General features: G+C 41.1%; 1 protein-coding gene across 1 annotated transcript in view; it reads left to right on the top strand.

Annotated features, from left to right (window-relative positions):
- Positions 1 to 5,179: 5,179 nt before the first annotated feature.
- RB1 (RB transcriptional corepressor 1) overlaps positions 5,180 to 21,389 on the top strand; it is an 81,120-nt gene continuing 64,910 nt past the window's right edge. Inside the window, exons 1-6 of the mRNA XM_050892935.1 lie at positions 5,180 to 5,280; positions 5,582 to 5,699; positions 15,053 to 15,165; positions 17,195 to 17,329; positions 19,214 to 19,252; positions 19,904 to 19,971. Of these exons, the coding sequence (XP_050748892.1) occupies positions 5,180 to 5,280; positions 5,582 to 5,699; positions 15,053 to 15,165; positions 17,195 to 17,329; positions 19,214 to 19,252; positions 19,904 to 19,971 (574 nt within the window). The remainder of the gene's footprint in view (positions 5,281 to 5,581; positions 5,700 to 15,052; positions 15,166 to 17,194; positions 17,330 to 19,213; positions 19,253 to 19,903; positions 19,972 to 21,389) is intronic.

Below are 21,389 nucleotides of genomic sequence, written 5' to 3'. Positions count from 1 at the left end.
GTTTCCAGCTGAATCAGTACTGTGGAAGCCAACAGAGGTTTATCAAAGCCATCAACTGAGAGTAGCGTTGTCCTCTGGAAAGGTGGGTACACGCTTTTGTTGGTATGAGTTGTGTGGGAGGATGGAAGTCTGACACGGCTGTGTTAGCAGAAGCCTGTGGTTTAGAAATATTAGCAGAGCTGTACTCTGACTGGCATTGTTCGTTCTGGTTGTAGGAGGTTATTTTCCTGTTACGGGGGAAGCAACATAGAAGAGCCTATAGCGTTGTTTTCATGCTGTGAGTTTTGCTGGCGTTCTATACACGAATGTTTTCACCTAACTAGGCTATTTCACTGCCATGCCCTGGTAAAGAATGTCATCATCTTAGGCGCACTCTTAACAAAAAGAAAAAAAACCCAAGATCACGGGTAGATTTAATTCAGACAAATTCCTGTTGGTTCACTATAGGCTGCAGTTGCTTATTTTCAATTGGTTTTCAGGTTGTCGGTTAAAATTAATTTGATTCCTGAGAACTACTTCCAGTAGAGCGTATTCTGCTTCTTGTGGGCTTAGGAAATCTTGGAAGAGGAGGCACGGGAAACATCCTCGCTGGGGAGGCCGCCAGCAGCAGGATAGGGTGTTGCCCATGCCGGAGCACGCTTTCTCACGCGGAGAGAGGAAGCAGAACCTGGGACTGAGCAGGATGGGAAGGGAGGGATTGCAACGGGGACATTAATGTGGCCGTGTAATTGCAAGCAACAAGAGGGTTGTGGTTTGTTCGTTTGTTAACCTTTATTTCATTATCAGTTGGCAGTACCAACCAAAACGAACTGCCCTGCAGAGGGGGTGCAGGATGCCCTGCGCACCCCAGGGGCAGAATGTGTCTGGGGTTAGAAGCGCTTTGTCTGCCGGGGGGGACAGAGGACGGTACCTGCGTGACAAAGCACATGGTGTGATGCAGCTGTGCATGCAAAGGCATGTTTTATACTAACGTCCGAATACCTTCCGCAAGCAAGGAAAGCTGTACTGGGAATGATTAGTTTTTTCTGATGTAATTGTGCTTGCACTAAGGCTTCGTTTGATAAATTGCATCAGTCAGGGATTTTATTTTTTAGTACCCTGGTCCTCAATGCTAGCACAAATCGGGGGGTTTGCATGTAGGCATCATAAACGTGCAGACGGGTCTCCATCCAGCAACAATAGTCATAGTGTCCTTTCGGATCCCACTAGCAATTTGGTCAAAACAGTTTATTGATAGAGATTCCTGCCTTAAACTCATCACTGCAGTATCTGAGGCTCCAGCAGTGTATTATGTAATGCTCTGAGAAGAGCAAGTCACAGATGTGTATAAATGTGGAGTGAAAATAACTCTTTTTATTAATAATGTGTATATAGAGAGAGAGGCTTTGAACTGTTAGAGGAGGCAACATCTAACAAATACCTCTCTGTTCAGAGAGAAATGGGTTGAGGTTTGTCATGGTCCCTATGGATTTTACATCACTGTAGAAATATTAAGTTTTAGAAATGGTTTTTATCCTTCATATTTTGAACTGAGTCTTTATGTAGGATACAATGATATTAGGGGCCAGGCTCACCAACAAGGGATACAAACAGCCAGCTTCACCCCATCACACCTGTAAACCATTGCCAGCTTCAAAGGCAGAGCTGATGCCAGTGCAATTGCAAGGCAGCGTTACCAGGGGAGGTCATGCTGCGGAGTGGAAAAGACCTGGTTCAAACCATGGCCTTAGTGTCCCTGAGGCACTCCTGAAGCAAGACTGTCACCTAAGTCCCTCTGTTGCTCCAGGTGGTGCTCCAGAGAAGTCCTCCTTAAGGCCTGGGGCCTGTAGGGCAGCAGCTGGAGAAGAGTTGGCCCGCAGGGAGCTGGGGCAGGTCTGTCACCTCCTCCCTCCTGTTAGCACTTGTGCTGGGGCTTTGAGAGGGACAGCTGAGCTCCAGGTGACACTGATGGCGGGGGGCTGGTGGCTGCTGCACGGTGCAAGGGATGTCCATGCACAGAAAAGGCTGGCCGGGAGAGGTTATGCCCCCTCCTTGGTTAATGCTGCCTGTTACAGGCAGGGAAATGGGATGTGATTTGGGCAGACATTTTTATAATCCAGGAATTTTACAGCCTATGGGTTTTATTCAAGCAAAAATTCTGCCAATATTTAGTACTTGGACTAATATCCAGAAGCTCCCAATTTAGTGGTTTTAGTGCATACATTTCTGTAATGCATGTCCAGAAGAACTGATTTTATTGTAATTGTAACTTAAGTGGTAGAGGTCTGCGATAACGTAGAAATAAGCAGCTAGTCTTGGTAGACCATGAGGTCCACTTAAATCAAGTTTCCCCATCACAAGTATTTGATTTTTATGAAAACTAAAAAAGTAGCAAGCTTCTATCATATCTGAGCAGTAAGAGTCAAAATAAAAAGGCTTGGTTTCATTTGCAATGAAAGCATGACTTCTATTCCCACGGGCAATTACCATGAAACTATAGCAACAGTTTTAAGTGGAAAAATTAAGATAATAAAATTACTTAAGATTGTTCAGCAGCTGGAAACAATGAGTCAGGACTGCCTGACTGGGCAATATTTCACAGACTGCCATCTCTCTATGACCTACACTTTAAAAGCTGTTGTAGCAAGATGTTTAGAATAAAGATATTGTCAGGTCAGATGAGAAATTATCATTAACATTTTATTGACCTTGCAGTGTTTCCTTTGTTTCTTTTTTTTTCTTCCCAGTAAGAGCTACTTTTCTTCTTTCCTTTGCCATTTTATTCCAAAAGCCCAAAGGCTCCATTTAAAAGAAAACGTTTTAAAATACAGGATTAAAACATTCAAATCAGTATATCTAACAATGGGGGAAAAAGCACAGCAATTTACTTACAGTTTTACACATGCACGTGCCTTTCTTTGGAAGTACATACATACACGTTAAGTCTTCTTACTGCAGTTTAGACGTAATTGCTACATCTGAGGCTCCAGGATGGAGGATTAAAGGTTATTGTAGTTCGATTCATCTGCTGCCTCCCTTCCTCTCCCTCCAGTTGTAACTTGAAGCATTCTGAGATTATTTTTTGGTTGTAGCTGCTTATGGAGAGGAGCCTTAAGTGCCTTGCTTGATGAAAAGGTGCATAAAATTTGACTTGAGAAGGTGCTTGGCACACTAACAATTTTAGAAAATTAGTATTTACACTGAGGCTTGTTGTCAACTCTTTAAAAGGATATGATGTTCCCTAGGCGTTGATGCACAGGGTGTTACGAGAGCAACACAAATTCTTTGCCTATCCTTTGGATGATCTAGGGCCTGGCTCTAAAAGCATGCTGAAGCAGCTGTGAGGGAAGCTACCCAGGAGGGTGTGTTTCCTTCTTGCTGACAGCTGGGAGGGTCTCCACTGGCCGTGACCAAGTTTTCTGAGATGCTTTGCTCTCATTTTACATTCTTCTGTGCTCTTAAAGCCAGTTGCGAGGAGAGGGCAATAGACTCATCTGTGGCTTAGGGTTTTAGCTTACTTTTCCAAGCTGGTAGATGTGCCTAGTTGTCTGTGGTTCAACTGTAGACGACATGCAGTCCTAGACCCCAAACCTTCCACAGCATCTGGTATCATCTGATTGCAAGAAGTATTTAAATGTGCTTAGAAGCAGGGTAAAGTTACTGTCACATTTTTACTAGAATCATAATAAGGAATGTCTAAATCCCTCTACACCTCAAACATTTCATTTGGAGTTCATGTACTTTGATTTGCCTCAGAAATCCCATTTGTTCTGTATTCACTTTACTGGAACTGGTTTAATTCTAATTATGAACCAGAAAAATAGACTATTCTTCTGTTGTTAAATAAGTTAATAAAGAAAAAGCCTGAACAAATTAATAAAGTGTGTGAATCTTAAAAATACTACTGAATTTTTATTGTATAACATAGTTGTCATGGCGTTTTTTTTTTTTTAAATCCAGAGCTGACAGCAATCTCACTGAAACTAGTTGCTTTACAGACAAGTGATAAATATGTTCATGAGTAAGAGTCCTTACATACAAATATTTTTGCTTTTTCTAAAAAGTTGTAATCATAAAAATCTGAAAATAAATGTGCTTGTTTGCAGCAGTGATCTGCCTTCTAAATGTCAATATGCGATTGCAGAAAACAGAGTGGATTGTTAAGATCTGTGAATCAAGGCACTGGGGATTTGAATCTCATTGGCTTAAAATCCAAATGATGCCCAAAGCCTGGAGAATTTCTTACATTAAACGTAATTGTAATGCACGGTGTTAGAAGTAGTATTTTAGTTAGGACTCAGATGAACGTCAGATTGAGAGATGGTCATAAAGGATTTGTAATTTCTGTCCTGCTCCATATCTATGTAGTTATTTATATAGGTCTACGGTTCTTCGCATGTCATAGGAAAGATGTATCGACTGCTTCCAGCTTGTTGAGTACCTGAAATATCAGAAATAGCTAGGCTATCGTCTCTGGAGTGACTGAAGGACCCTGGAGGATCTCTAACGCCGAGGTTGCAAGTGCTCATTTTGTGAGGAAGCGGCGTTGACCACCTCACCGAGACGTCCTTTCTCCCTCAGTCACCTGCCACCTACGGCTGAGACAGTCGGATGCCATCGCTCTTTCTCTTGCTGCGTCCTCAGCTTCGCCTCACTTCAGCTGTAACATAAAACCGAGTCTGGGATGGCGAGAGATGCCACCAAGGACAAGACGCCCGTCCCGGTATCTGCCGGCGGCGAGGACACGCCGCTACCTCAGGGAGCTGAGCTGAGCTGAGCTAAGCCCCGCCCCGCCCCGCCCCGCCCCGCCCGCGAGCCACCGCCCTCGAGCAGCGGGGCGCGCCCTCCCTCCAGTTGCCGGGACGCACGAAGCGGAGCCGGCTCCTATTGGCTAGCGCGGAGAAAGAAGAGCGCTCATTGGCTGAGCGGCTGGCGCGGGCAGCTTCTCCTTCCGGGTTCCGAGACGCGCCGAGCCGGTCTGTGTTTCAGGGGCGCGGTCGCCGCTCCTCGCCGGTGGAGGGGGTGGGGGAGCGGCAGCCGGTCCGGAAGTGACGGCAGAGCGGCTGGTGGTGACGCAGTTTTCCCGCGGTTTGGGCGGCGGGGAGGGGGAGGGGAGCGGTAGCCGGCGGCCCGTCGTTACTGCCGCCCGCGGCGGGCGCTTGAACGGCGGGGCCCAACGGCCGCCCGCGCGCGGGCCGCCATGCCGCCCAAGCCCCCCCGCAGGGCGGGCGCCGCCGCCGCCAGGAGCCAGCGCGCCAGCCCCGACAGCGGCTCCACGCCGCCGCCGCCCGCCGCCCCCCGGTAAGCACCGCCCGGGCCGGGACCGTCTTGCGCGGGCGGGCCGGGAGCCGCCGCGGCGGGGCGGGCCGGGGAAGCGGTCGGGCTGCCCTGCGGCTGGAGGTGGCGGGCTCGGGCTGCTCTGCCGGGGCGCTCTGCGGCCGGGGGTCTGGGTTGTGCCTCTTCCCAGGCTCTTCTGCGGGACGGGGCGGTGTTACCTCGGGGCGCCCTTCAGCAACGGGTGTGCCCTCGTAGCGCTGTGGTCCGGTATATAGCCGGTGTGCTGCACGGAGTCCCCGCTGGTGATGTCTTTTGCTTTTCCTAGGCTCGAAATAGGCGAAGCTGACTTCATTGTGCTCTGTGATGCTTTGAAAGTCTCGGAGAGCGTGAGGGAGAAGGCGTGGAAGACGTACGAGAGCTTATTGGCTGCGGATGGAGCTCTAGTGAGTACCTGCTGCTTGTGACTCAAACCTCCGCTGTGGTGTCTGTCCTGTGCCCGAGTTGAAATATTAAACTGTAACTTTGCCGGACTGGGGGCTAAATGTCTTGCAACCAAGGCTTGTGTGGTTTTTTCCAAGTGCAGTTAGACTGAAGTTGGATGTTGCCGTGTGCATGTCTATATAGGCTAGTTTCTATAGATCTCCCTTTTTTGTTAATGTTTTCCGATAAAGGTATGGACTCAAGAATTCTTTTAGATTATCAATAAATTACAGTGGAAAACGACACTATGTGATCAGCTAATTCGTCAAACTGCAAGTTATTTCAAATATGTCTGAGTCAGCTTTATACGGGTCATCTCATTGTGTGTTTCTGTATTTCTTCCTGCTGCACCCTTCTTTATGAGGCTGCAGAAGGGGTCTGGAGAAAACTATTGCAAAGAAAGGGATGTTTGTATGTTAAACTTTTTTTCTACTGCATGATGTTAATCCGTATGTACCTATTGTTGAGGTATTTCCGTTCAAAGTTAGTCATTGGGCATGTGTAAACAGATTAAAATGTTATGCCCTTTCCTGATCTTTTTTTTTCCTTCTTCTCAGTGTATTGCTGCTGTCTCAACAAGCTGACTTAGAGAACAGCTACAGTACAATTAAATCCTGACCGAAGCTTTGTTATACGGACCTGAATTAGATTTAAAATACCTAGCTGGGGTATTTTTCCCACTGTGTGGGATAGCATCCATGTACTTGTTGCGACTTCTTATTCTTCTGCAACTTGAGCTGACCTGCCACAGCTATGCTGTCACTAGTAATACCTTGTTGTCTGTGGTTTTTAAACCTCAGTATGGGTATACCAGCTCTTGATGCATTTGAGTTTCGCAACACAATACAGTAACAGCATGGGAGAGAGACTGTAGAGCTCTTTCAGTAACAGATACAATTTCTGGCTATGGATGTTCCTAGGGAACATTTACTTAAAAGCATAGTTGAGCTCCTCTATATGAACTAAAACAGGAGTAGTCAGTTCTATTGAGTGAAAAAAAACAAGCCAGGTTTCAGTATAATTCTGCAAACTTCATTCACAGGTGAAATTTTGTTTTCGCTGATCGTTGCCTAGCGGTGGCCAGATACAGGAAGTTTGAAACCCTTCCTTTCAGCATCTGAAGATGACCTCCTTTACTTACTCAGAACAGGGCAATGACTAGATCTTCATTATGACATATAGCTAATATTTATTGTCTTACAATTAAAGTGCAATTAAGGACTATGCTAAGAGCCTTTCAGTGTATGGGAAAAAGTCTACATTACGTTGTGGTTCAATCCAAGGCCTTTTCCTCGAACTTCCTCATGTATCAGCAAGGTGTTGAAGTGAGGAGGCTGGCAAGCATGTGCCTCCACAGGGACCTGGCAGGCACTGGAGTTGCTACTTCTAGCTGAGACCAGTGCAGACTTCACTTGAGTGTGAAGTCAAGCAAATTAACAGCCTGGCTAATTGCTGCTTCTCTTTCCAAGCCAAGCTGTTATGATGGGGAGCCTGGCTTCTCAGGGTGACTCTCTGGTTTAGGTTGCAGGGACTCAGGAGGAGGCTGTATTTAAATGCTCACTCCTTTCTCCCCTCTGGTAAAGGTAATGTGTTAGAGGGGCTGTTCCAGGGTTTGTCCTGCAAGCACCAGCTGTGTATGTTTTAATCAATGTGGTTCAGTGCTATAACCTGTTCAGTTCAGAACTGGAACAGAAGCTGCTTATGTAGCAGCTTTCTGTTCTCAAGCAAAAAAGGAAATAGCAGGACACCAGTTGAGACGAATACTCACCAGAACACTTCTGTTTAACCCTGTAGTTTTTTTGACTTGAGGAAGGTTAAATCATCAGACCACTGATGTAAATAGAGGTAGCATCTAATGATCCCACTCTCAAGCCACTTACAGAGCATAAACCTTACTTTTCATTGCACACTGGTCTTGTTCTTTGTGGTTGATCTCAGAGTTGTGCCTGCCAAGCCTCTGAGGATGTGGAGGGGACTTGTAGTGCTAACTAGGAAGCGGCATGGCCCAGACATAAGGTACTGTGGTAACTGGCAGAGATTCAGGGTGCAAATGTGGGCTTGTACATAGTCTGAACACCTGCTGTATCCTTGCTCAATGAATATTTAGTGTCTTAAAGTGAAAACATCTATTAGTACTGTCCTTTTTGGGTCACTTAGGGTACATGTAATCATGTGCAAAGAGACTCTGCAAACAAGGTATGTGCAGCTTAAAAGTAAAAGCAATTATTTTTGGCACATGCACACAAAAGATTGCTAGGATGTAGTGACCTATCAGCCTAAGTGTGCCTGCACTTAAGTGAGACACCTAAAGAGTCTTTGCTGGCCAGGCAGGCACCAGTCAGGAGGAGAAAGATTGGTATCCGCTGCTCCCTGGAATGAATCCTCTGTGCCATTACCCGCTGAAGCCACTGGCACCACCAAAACTGGCTGATGCACTGCTTTTTTCTTTCAGGATGTCACACCTTTCAACATTGATGTTTTTTCGTTTGAATCTTTGAGCTACTAACGATCCTACTTCTCTGAAATATGACCTTTCTTGCATAGCTCTGCACTGCAGCTTTTCTTATAGTGCTCTCACCTTAGCTGTTTCTGCAGCAATTTGAGTCAAGGATATACAGCTGCACCCTATCACAGCTGGGCCTTGAATCCTTGAAACAGCTGAACACCTGTGAGAGCTGTGGAGGAGGAGGAAGGTGACAGGAGAGAGATCTTTCTGGAAAATTTAGGCTGACTTGTAGTTGGAAAAACTACAAGAGAGAGATTGTTCAAACCGCTACAACTGTCTGTTAAATATGGTGGTAAAGTTTTCCTCTGACAGCCAGAGTTTAATTACACTCTTCTCCAATAAAATCATAGCTTGAAGTCTCTGAGACAAAACCCCAAACGCTGGTCCCAGAAATGTCGTACTGAATCAGCACTGTTGGTATATAGTGTGAAGGAAGGTACCTGATGCATGACCAGAAAGATGTTTTATTTTACATTCTTTTTATATCTGGTGAACTCCTGCACAAGTTTATTGTAAACATGGAAGTGTATATATAAATAAGAGCTTTTGCATTAGTGTCATACAAAGACTTTTGTTCTTTCTATCATTTCTCTGGTTTACCAAACCAAGCTACCTAGGTAAACAAAATATTTGTTTTAGAGTTGTAGTTTTTCATGTCTTAATTTCAAAACTCTTATACATCGACAGTTGTTGACTTAGAAAATTGGCTCTGATGCTTGCTTCTCTTGTACTCTTATTTTTTTGTAACTGTCCTGAAATCTGTGTTATGAATCAATAGTGCCTGTAAACTCTAGATGGAATAAATAGACTTAGTGGAATTACTGATGTACTTTGGTGAGCAGCATGTGATTGTTGGTGTAAGAAAGACTAGGAGAGGTCCTGGGAGCCATACTAATACTGCTAGGAAAAAGTTCATGGTGTTGGTTATGTTCTGCTACTGTTTGTTTTGGTAAAGAACAACAAAATGAGAATCTGAAGTAGAATATTGGGTGATGTAAGCAGGAAAAAGAAACTTGAGGGAATTGTTGCTTAATATATTGGAAAGAACCAATATGAGGAACAGATGACATGGTGACTAAATTGGAACCAAACTTCTGCAAAGAAAATTGAAGTGGTTTAGGAAACTGATAGAAATTGGAGTCTGCCAAGGACCTTGAGGCATAGGGTCTGGTGTGCTTCAACCTCATCAGCCCAACTTGCCATAGTATGTGGTGCGTGGGCAGGAGCTTCATTTTTTGTTTGCTGCTCATAGCACTGTTCAGGAAATGTGGCCCACTGTTCTGCTGCTGCCACTCGGCTGTTTAGACTCATGAATTCCTGAGTCATTTTTATCAAGTTACTGTCTAACCCACTATTAAAAAATTCTGATGATGAAAGATCTGCAGTCAGCATAGTTAATCCTTCATAGTTTAACTTTCTTTGCCCATGATTTTTTTTTCCCCCAAGTACTACACTAATCTGTTTCTGTGTTACAATTCAAGCCAGTGGTGATTATTCTGTACCCCATGGATGTGAGAATGTATTATTGCTGCCTTCCCCCCCCCCCCCCCCCCCCCGAAGGTCTCCAGCATCTGAAGATGTTTGTCATCTTTCCTTGTTTCTAATTGCTCATCTTATGTTCTGAATTATCTCCAACTGGTGACTTACACCGGTATGCAGATACTGCAGAGCACTTGATTTGCACCAGAGCTGAACTATGTTCTTAGTGAAGAAAACTTAAAAGATGAACTGTAGCTTAAGTGGAGGAATGAAATAATGAGTTCTTAAATATAGCAAGGTTGCTCTATGTAGACCAACGTTAGTCATCAGCAGGTCAAATGTTCCCAATCCATAAAATTTCACATTTAAATTAAATCAGTTCCTTTTGGTTGTAGTTTCTTATGAAAAAGAAAACATGGTAGTTGGTAAACCACCTCATACTCATGTTAAAAGGCACGCAGAGGCTTCTTGCTTTTGTCAAAAGCATGAAACACATATGGGCTAATAAAGTCTTTTCTGTCTAGAGCTTTGTGTCTTATTTATAGAACTGCAGCTAAACTGAACCTGAATCCACTGAAGCTTTGGGTGGATGAGCAAAACTACAGATATTTTAGGATCCTCTGTTATTAAACAAAAACAAAGAGCTATTGAAGGTCCCAAAGCAAACGTAAATCATCACCATGGCCTCTTGCTGGTGATATTCGGTATCTTAGTAGCAGATGCATTGCATGTATGTGGTGTGCCCTTGCACTTTAAAAGCATAGCTAAATGGCATACAGTTTCTTTTTTTTACTCATTGTCTGCCCATCCTGGGGAAAGACTGAGGTCCCCTCCAGTCTTGCTACATGCAAGAAAAGTGTAATAGGAAGCTTTCATATCAGAACTATTTCCATCAGTTCAATACTTTACATTGACTTCCATTACTTTTAGCTAGTATTAGGTTTGAATTTGATTTAATCTGTTGAGAACTAATAGTAATCTTCCATTCAGACAATGTTCAACAGAAAATTTAAAGCCATTATTGCTGAAAAATGGAGGATCTAACTGTCTTTACACAGAACTTCTTACATGCAGACAGTGGCTACAGTATTCACTTTCAGAATTTTTTTTCTAGGAAATTTTTCCTACAAGTCTTAATTCTGATCAGTTTTCTATTGTGAATGCTTCTTGATTCTTTTTCCCTGCCATCTTTCCCCCCTGTAATCATAAACATATCTGTGAATGTTTCTTGTACATCTAGCTAGTTCTCTATATTGATTAGGATGTGGTAGTTGAGCTTTTAGTAAGCCAACAAGTTCCACATCTTCCCCTTCAAAAATTAGGTTTTGGGTATTTGCAGTGTGACATCCTATATCCCATTTGATTCAAATACCCATCTGCATTTGCATATTTCTCATGTACGTTTCTCTTGACCTTCTTTTACACAACATAATTTGAAGTTTCTATTCCTGGATCACTTTTGTAGGCTGTTGTCAAAACTGTTATCAGTGTTGGCAGAATAATAAACATCTCTAACTGCAAACTGGAACTGAGACTTCCTGTGACCATCTTGAGGTAGAGAACAGAAGTTATTTCTGTTAGTGCCTTTAACACCTTGCAACACCACCTGGAAAGAAGAGAGGCAAGAATCCCATTTCACAGTAGTTCAGTTTGAGCATTTTAAGCCTATGACTCCTCCAGGTTGTTTTCACTAGATTTAAGCAAACGGATGATCTGCTAAAAATAGATTAAATAGTAGTAATAGTAACTCCAGAATGAGAAATAAATATTTTGAAAGAGTTTGTAAGAGTTTTAGATCTTTTCCTACAGAAAACTATATTGATTCAACAGAACTGACCTACATTGCCCAAAGTTATAGCATTGATTCCCTAGAATCCTAAATAAAAAAAGAAATCTATGTAGACTACTAGGTGCTAAATAATCTTTGAGTTAGTGATTGGTAGGCTTTGATTCATGAGGAGTTGAAATAAGGTCACTGGAAGCCATGTTATTGGAACTGACAGCCAAGGACAAATGTTGAGCCGTTGTCTTGCCTGTTTTCTGTAGTGGTGCTGTATCAACAAAGATCTTGAGTCAGACTGTGGTCAAGAAGAAAACCCTCAGAAATGAATTTCTGGCTGTGAATTTGTCTTGCATCCATTCCCATGCCCTGAAGTCCATCTGGGATGAATCGTCTGGCTTTGGCTGTAAACAAACTGTTAATTTGTGTCATAGGATTGGCTCCCCTGGAGTTATGACACTGGCAAAATAGTTGAACAGAGTGATGCTGCTGCATTTTTGTTCTGCAGTCATCTTTATGTCATTTGTGTAGGAAAGAACTTGAAAAATGTTTGTGAGCTTTGGGAGGGAAGGGGTATGAAGAGAAGAATACTCAGGAGTCTGACTTGCCAGGAAGAACTCTCCGTATCTCTTCTCCCCTTCTGCTACCCCATGATGTTTATATTTTATGTATTAAAATCACTAAAATCTTCATGCATGGGTATGGGCAGATAGTCTTATTTTCTGAGGAAACTGCAGTTTATCTGCGTCTTTGGGTGTTTTAACCAGCAGTAGCTGGCGGGGATAGTGCCAGTCCGGTGTTCTTTCATGTTTTCCTCTCCTTCCTCCCTCAGCTGGTGTTAAGATGTGGGCATGCTCAGGTGCTGCTCACCTTTTCTTTGCTGCTAGAAAAAAATCGTAATCTATTTGTTTATCCTGGGTTCTGTGTAATTTTTTTGTTGGGCCAGCAGTCATCCAACATCTTCTGTCTGGTTGAGGAGAAGGTTCCCAAAGCATCCTCTAACACTAGCGGTGGATACAGGGGTAGTCCTGATTTAGAGTTTGACACACTGTAATGGTTTGAATCTAGTGGATTGACAGGCTGCCTCTGAGGCTGCCATCTTGTTTAATGGTAGAAATAAATTAGTTGTTACCCCAAACCATACTGGATAAGGAGTTTAAAGATTGTTCCTGCAAAACCAGACCTCACTCTTACCAAATAAACCATTGCTATAGCCTTCAAGCCTTCATCCTCCCAGGGTAGAGCTCAGCTGCCTGGGAGAGCTAGGCTTGTTTGGATAGGCAGCAAACCAGGAACAATTTCACCACTTTCTAGCACTCAGTCCTCGTGCCCTACGAGATGTTGTATTTACAGAACAACGTCGTGGTCTGAGTTTGCAGGAGCACAAAGTGAAGGGAACTTCTTTATTAAACAAGGTAAGCCAACTCCAGCGGCAGTGGTGTCCTCGGTAAGTGAATAGTCGTCCTTCTTCGTGGTAGGTCACTAGCTAGCCTTAACCTTCAAAATTTTTTAGAATGCATCACAGACATATTAATATTAATGTAGGAAAATAGACATCCCCATCCTACAGGACATTTTTTGTTCTTATGCACCTGGTGGCTTGTTCTACCTGTCAGCAAAGGATTGTTGAGACTGGCTGATATGGTGGGAGCGCATCTCTTAGCAAAGCCTTTCTTCCGTGCAAAACCTCCTCGAGAGCAATTTTTTTTGCTTCATCTTTAGTTTGCTGGTGGTACAAGATGGTACATGGAATATCTAAAAAGTGAGGGTTTCCAATAAACAAAGAGGCAGTGACTATTTGATATTAATATCCATTCCTTTATGTATCATCAAATGCATCTCAGTCTGTTAATAGCTTCTTTCAAAATAATTTTCTGTTGTACAGTGTGTCATGTTTCATAGAAACGCTCAAATAGGAATGCAGGAAGAAAGTAGTAACTCAAATAGTGGACAGTTACCGTGTTGTTGAAGGTGGCTGGTTATTTTAGCATTCAAGCCTGTGCTATGACTCTTATCAATTGCACAAACCAATGAAACTTATCATTCTTTGGAGGAGGCCCCAGCCAGTCTTCATGGATGTATAAACACTGGTCCCAAGAAGGAAGCAGAGCAATTGCAAATAAAAAAATATGTAATTGTTGGCAGTGGTAGTGAAGTTGTTGTTGTATCATTTATGGGCACAGCAAGCTATTTGTCATGGTTACACTGCTGAGTAAGTGAGGACATGAGCGGGTGCTGAGGATGTAGAGCCTTTCAGGTTAGTTTTGGAAGATCATGTAAGATGGAGGGAGCCAGGTCTGGTGCAGTCTTATTCCTGTTGCCTTTTGGGAGTATTTTCTAGAGTGAACTGGCCCCTGTGGCTCGCATTGGTGTTGTCTGGGAGGCAGCGAGGTGGAGTGATCGGGAAAGGATAAAAAAGTAGGCCAGGGAGCTGGCTAAAACAAAGCAGCGTAGAAGAGCAGGAGTTCGGTATTTCAGCTCACTTGCTCCTGGGGGTCTGTTTCCCCTCTGTCCTCTAACAGATGTCACATCTGACCTAGAGCTGCTGAGAGATGTGCTCAAATGCTGCTCCTTTGCTGAAGTGGCTGTGGGCCTGCGTGGTGTTGGAGATTTATTTACAAGGATGCCAAATGTCCGAAGAGTATTTTATGAGTTTGCTGTTTTAGGAGTCTTGCAGGGCTGCACCCACACCTAGTTCTGTCTTCAAAATAGCTTTTTTTCCAAAACCTGTGGTATACCTGCTTAAGTTTTTTCTTCCATGCTTCTACAAAACATTGCTCTTTAGATGCTATTGAGATGCTGTTTTGGTGGAAGGGTGCTGGAATCGTGACTGATGCCTGGCCAGCTCCAAGTGACTAGCTTGTGAACAGTCAAGAGTGAACTCCATGTGGATGGCATGTCTGTCATTGCGGGATGGCTTTTCTTTGGTGAAGGATGATCGGTTACAGTTTGTACCTTACTGCTAAGCAGCAGAAGACAGACCTTAAGTGTAGATGTATGGTAGGAAAATGCCTACCATAGGGAAGTGCTTATTACTATCACACTTTACTAAAAGAGATGGGTTTGTGGTTCAGCTGTGATAAGTGGTTGAGACCTAGATGGAGAATAAAGTTCATGAGTATTTATTGCCTGTCCTCGTAATGATTTTATATTTCTTTCTTATGGCTTCTCTCCTGATTCCTTAACCTTCGTTGTTTTGTTATGGTCAAATGTAGTATCCTTAAAAAAAAAAAAAAAAAAAAATCATGGCTTCTGCTTTGCATAAATGTTCCATGGAACCAAAGCTTCTAATTCGAAGCTTTGTTGAATTGTATGGGTAAAATTGGTCTTGTACTCTAGGAATAAGAGTTGAAGTGCTTGGTCTTTCATCTGTAATGTAAAACTTGTAATGGTTTTCAGTTATCAAATAATTGGCTATCATAGTCAAATGTTTGCTTGAGGGTGTTTTGTTTTACCATTTCTAATCTAGTTTGGACAAATTAATACTTTCCATATATTACCCGCTTTTATTGCATAATAAAAATAAAAACTGTTGTCTCTTCTTCCAAAAGGCTTATAACAAAAAGAAAAAGGAAACATGGGGAGTCTGTATCTTTATTGTAGCAATTGATCTGGATGAAATGACATTCACTTTCACAGAGCTTCTGAAAAGTATAAGCATAAGGTAAGTGAATTTAAGTGTGTGAATTTAGATTTTCACAATTAACTAGTCAAGATTTTTGTAAAGAGAATGTTTTTAAAGCATTGTGAATCTTTGTGCATATCAGGCTAGTTGATTTTGAAGTGAAGATTACTTATGGGAATTCTAAATATTTCAGTAAACTAGGAGTCTTGCTATCATATTTTAGTTCAGGGAGCAATGATACTTGTTTGATTCAACTGTAATTGGCTTTGATTGTATCACAGAGCTGATTCTTGTTCTTGGTCAACCTAAAGTCTTCATCAATTTAACTTGGTGTAAATGACACTTAAAATATTTTCCTTTCTTTCCCTGTATCAAGATTTTCTATAAAACCTTTTTTCCAACATTAGGAATGTTTAGCCTTAGGCTAAATCAAGAAGTGGAAAAAAATGTTACTCTTGAAATAGTTTCCCAGCATGCTGCTCTTTTTCAAACATTTTAATGCCAGTCTAAATTTTGTACTTTGGTACATGGTTTTTGCTAGGGGATTGTATATTACATTGTATATTCACTAAGTTCATAATACAGAAATTAAGATTATAGGACAATATCTGCTTTTAAGGTAAATTTAGGTGGCAAAAGCAATAGGGATACCTTGCGTTAGATTCATCTAAGGAAAGAATTCCAGTGCCATCTGCCTAATAACTGTACCATGTGTCGAAAGCATGTGCAGGAGCAGAGCCTTTTGATGCTCTAGGGCAGGAGACTAAGGCAGAACGCTGGGCACGTTGTGGCAGTAGCCCCAGACTTGGGCCAGAATATCCTTTTCCTGGAAGTCATATGTTTTGATTAGACTTCTCCATGCCTCTTGTACCTTGCATCATCTCACAGAGCAGCAGTCAGGTCCTATGTTTCGACTTAATCTCATCAGTCTTGACTGACTTGGAACCACGTGGATGAAATCTAATTGCATTTGTGCAGTGACGTTCAACGTGTTCCGCCTGAGTACAGAACAACTTGTGTTGCAAACTGAAAGAGACTTTTTCCCTTAGGGTTTCAAAGAGTAAGCTATTACTCTGCTGATTTTGATTTTAGCAATACTCAATTGCTTGGTAGCCCTGGGCTTTTTGTCAGCTATAAGGTTAAACTGGCAGAGATTTCTACCAGTCATCTTGTCCTCTAGAGCCACAGAGATATAATGGAAAGATTTTTTCATTCCATGGTAAAAGAATTCCTAAATGAACTTCTGACTGGTTTTATATTCTGTTTTTTAATCTGACAAAGATCAAGAAATCTCTGAGTACTATATTCTGATAAAGGATCAAAATATATTTGATACAGTTGAAATAGTTGAATATATTTGATAGCTTCCTCCTCATTAATTTTTAGCAATCTGCTCATTTTAGTTATGAACATAACAACAAGATGCTTTCTTGATGGCCGTGATATTACATGGATGAGTAGGGAAAACTTTGGTCCCCTGTGTAGTAGTATTTCCAAAGGATGGGTATGTCCTTGCCCCCAATAGCTGTTGCAAGTCTTGAAATTCCATATAATTCAATGCATTCATCTCAGTTTTCATTCCTAGATGTCTCTCTAGCATGGATGGAGCCAAGGTTCATGTTCTTAGAGTAGTAAGGACATTTCTAAAGCAGAACTTTTAGGTAGAACAGAAGAGTCTAGATGTCTGTGGTGGATATTTGTGGTTTTACTGGCAGAGCAAGGAAGAAAGATGTATCTAGTTAGCAAATTCTGACTTCCAAAGATAATATTGGTGCTAGCCAAGAATATTCTCTTTCTGTAGTAGAGCCCATATCGCAAGATGCCTCTGCTACCTAGTTGAACAGTATTCCTGCATCTGGAAAATGTAAAGGTGGGGCTCAAGGTAAACAAGTAGTGTTTCCCAAGGCAAGGTTCTCAGTCACTGCTAGTTGTAGTAAGAATATGCTGGAGCCTAGTGAAGTAAGGCAATGGGTTTTGGTGGGGTTGGTTTGTTTTTTTTTTTAAGAGCTATTTTGGAATACTCATTCTCAGGGTTATGATAATCTGTCATCTTTTTCCTTTTTTTCAGTGTATGCACATTTTTTCAGTTTCTGAAAGAGGTGGATGTTAACATGGATACTGTAAGCACTAAAGTTGATAGCACTGTATCAAGGCTGAAAAAGAAATATGATGTATTACTTGCACTATACCACAAGTTTGAAAGGTAGTATACATTTTTCAGTTTGAAATTATGAATTCTTTATGGCTGTCAACATTTAAGTATTTAGATTTTTTCAAACTGTATATTAGAAGAGCCCATTTAAACTCTGTGCGCTAATATTTACAGAACAGTGAAATGGAACTGTATACATGCATTGAATAAACACATCTTCCATTTTACTCCATAACTATTACAATGCTTTGTTAAACAATCCCCAAGTTGCAGTACAAACAATAGTAAGAGTAGCATGACAAGTGGTTGCTAGTCCCTTTGTTAAGCTTTTTACAGAAATAAAGAGGATTTTTTTTACTATCTAATATTTTTTTATTTAATGGACTTTCCATTTCTACCTGCCCACCCCTCTCCAAATCCTGATCCAAGAGTTTCTTTCTAAGGAGCTCTGGAAAGGAAAAAAACACAAATAAGATAGTTTCTGTCTCCCAGATCTGGAACTGAAGGCTGTTTGTTCCAGCGTCTAGGGGCGTTGCAGAGCCTGCTCTATTAGCAGTTCTCACTTGTAATCAAGGTAAACCTTCCCAAGTGGTTTAGCTGACCATACAATGAAAATCAAGGGGCATTCTCTTTGTACAGAATAAATTGAATGTGCTTATGGCAGAGTGCCAAGAGGTTTCTGTGTGTAACTTGAAAATCAGGAGATTCTCAAATGGATGCTTTTTTGAGTTGCTGTTACTCCAAGGTGGTAAGTTGCTGCACTCTATGCTTTAACGTGAAGACGGAGTGATAAAGGCTTTAGATGCTTTTACAGGCTAATATGTGCTAGCACAGATGCATATTGGCAAGATCTGATATCCTCTGAGGCAATTTTTAATCGGTCTGTGAAAGTCTCTGTAGCATATACCAGTAGAAAACTGTTTCATGTTATTAAACATCGAAGCATCATTCCACGATGCTTGTATTATTTGATACCATTGCTTCAGAACGCTGTGGTATTTTTCACCCACAGGAATTTGAGTCTCTGTAACGTTTTGCCTCCCAAACCACAAAAGGCTCTCAAATATCCTTTAAATGACCCTTGAAAGGGGTATCAGGTCACCCCTTGGTAGTTTATAGAATCAAGGCATAAATGTGATTTAAGTTTTATTTGTCTTTTCAAAGTCCAATCGATCACACTTACCATTATCCTGGGTAATGTGTATATCACAATATTTTTGTAAAGTTTATATTTGCCTTAAAGCTATGAAGTTCTATGAAAGTTGTAAATAATTTGTTTTTACTAATTGCAAGTCTTTTCTGGGCTATAAAAGTGTCATTGCAGACTTACACAGGCATGTTTTTGTTTTTGTCCCTCCTCTAACTCTTCTTCACTTGCTTTTTTTTTTTTTGAAACTTGAATTGCAGTAACAATTTTTTTCAAACAGGATTTGAAAGATCTTTTTTTCGTGTTTTGTTTTTGACTAAACTGAATTCATTTCTTTAAATGACATGTACCTCGAATAATTAGGAAGCAACATTACACCACAAGGCTTGCAGTGACACTGCAGAAATAGTAAAGGTTTTAAAATGCCCTTTTATAGAATGTTCTGTGCAGCTGTAGCACATACTTTGCTGTGTTTTACAAGCCACTGAGTAACAATGTACATACAAATCTTGTCTTTCTGGAAGAAAACAACAAGTTTTATTACACTAAATTAAAATTGTTTTGCTGTTTAAGGTTTGGCATAAGCATGCAAGCAACAGCATTATTTCATCTCTGGCAGGGCTGTAGTTGGTCTGTTGTTAATCCGTTCTCCAAGAGTCAACATTTTTTTTAAAGTTAGAATAATGTTTTGTGAACTGGCGTGTTTTTTACTACATTGAAGTCAAAGATATTGCATAGTTTGCTTTCAGAAAAGTGTTTAAAAATAAGAATTTATTTTTATTTTGTAGGACTTGTGGCCTTATTTATCTGGAACAACCTAGTAGTGAGTAAGTTTGACTTTCCTAAATTGCGTTTGTCAGGATAAGATGTAAAACGTGTCAGCATTTTATCTTTTAACCCATTAAGATTGACCTAAGTCGTAGTATGTCGTGTTTAATTTAGATTTAGTGGGGACTTTGAATTTCAGTGAGATGATGAGAGCCGCAGAAGTGATATATATTTGATCACTTCCCCCATGAAGGATCGCCACCCAATGGCGGGTGTCTCGGCATGGTGGAAACGAACATTTGGAGAGTGAGCTTCCTAATCATAGCAACAAATGAGTGGATGAAAAGATGCCTTAGCAACTCCCAAATGAGCTTGAGTTCATGCTGTGACTGGAGAATAGGGCATTAGTCAAAGGCACAAGAGAGAAAACAGCTTATAACAGTTAAGTGAATTATCTACATTCACTTTCTTTTCCAAGGGTGATACAGATATTTCCTGATTCTTGAATGGCTTTACAGAGACTTAATTTTTTCAAATGTGTAGTCATAATTACGTAGGGAATAGAATGAGATAATTAATAAATTTAACTATATGGGAAATACTGCATGTTGTCTCAAATTGTTCCATAGACTGAAGCATGTTTTCAGAAATTATAGTTTAAATTATTACAGAGCTGTTAATGCAAAGTCTTTATTTTTGTGTCTCTACAGGATTTCTGCTGAACTCAGTTCTGTATTAGTCCTAAAAAATTACTGGATTACTTTTTTGCTGGCAAAAGGTGAGTTTTGATTAAAAGACAGTTGTTTTAATGAATATTGTTGAAGTGAGTTTATGGGTTTGTTTTACATCTCAAGTATGAGACTAGCATCGCTATTACAAATACATATAGTACAGGCCCAGAATGTTTTGATTGCGTGGCTTTTGTAACTACTCAGTAATATTTCTTTTTATACAATTTGGCTATTCTTTTCACTGGTATTACTTCCTGTATATAAATATATGTATTTTTAAACTTTCTAAGATTTTTTTTTTTTTTTTACTTTAAAGGTTGGCATTCTGTATTTGAGTCTATTCTGAGGTGCTTTATAGTCTGCCAGTACTTTAATAATGGATGATTACCTGAAAAGACTGGCAGATTTTTAAAAATAGGCTTATATATATTAAAAAGATATTAAAAATGTATATAAATAAATAAAATAATAACAAGCTATTATTATAAGATAATAAGTCCCTCAAATTATGTCCTTTGAATGCTATGATTCTCCCTTGAAAAGGCAGAAGTTCCAGTTAAAGCTGAGTGATGAAACAATTATAGTAGTCCAATGAGTGCTGTCTCATTGTACTACTCCTACAAAAAGGAATGAATCATGTATCTTAATTGCTGCTTACTCCAGGTCTGTGTTATCAGTGAAGTGTACACATCTCTGCCATCGAAATTGGTCTTGGATCAGCTGAGCTTCGTGGAGCTTTTTCACTAGAATTCTCCAAGCATAAGCATAAAGCAAAACCCACAAAGTTTTTCTAGCCTACCTTTTCACTGAGAATAAGGAAAGCTAAAATTTACCAGCAAGTAGTTGAAGTCACAGGAGAGCCTGGGTGATGCTTGCTAATTCTTATAGAAAATAATACAAAAATTGCACATGTGAATAGAGCACAAGTAGTGGTCTGTAGCTGTTCTGAATCGCTATCAGCTTTCCAGATTTTTCATGGCGATGCATGCCATCTTGGAATGGCCCTGTAGATCTTCTCTGGCATATTGTAGTGGTTTAACCCCAGCCAGCAACTAAGCACCATGCAGCTGCTCGCTCACTCCTCCCCCCTCCCGGTGGGATGGGGAGAAGAATCAAAAAAAAGGGGTAAAACTCGTGGGTTGAGATAAGAGCAGTTTAATAACTAAAGTAAAATAACATATAATACTAACTAGTAATAATAAAAATATAGTAATAATTGTAATGAAGGAATATAACGAAAAGAGAGAGAAATAAAGCCCAAGAAAAGACAAGTGATGCACAATGCAGTTTCTCACCACCCGCTGACTGATGCCCGAGCAGTGATCCGCCCCTCCCGGCCAACTCCCCCCTGTTTATATACTGGGCATGACATTCCATGGTATGGAATACCCCTTTGGCTGGTTCAGGTCAGCTGTCCTGGCTATGCTCCCTCCCAGTTTCTTGTACACCTGCTTGCTGGCAGAGC

This window comes from Gymnogyps californianus, chromosome 1, assembly GCF_018139145.2.
Source record: "Gymnogyps californianus isolate 813 chromosome 1, ASM1813914v2, whole genome shotgun sequence".
NCBI lineage: Eukaryota > Metazoa > Chordata > Aves > Accipitriformes > Cathartidae > Gymnogyps > Gymnogyps californianus.
This window is presented reverse-complemented; position numbering and strand designations above follow the sequence as displayed.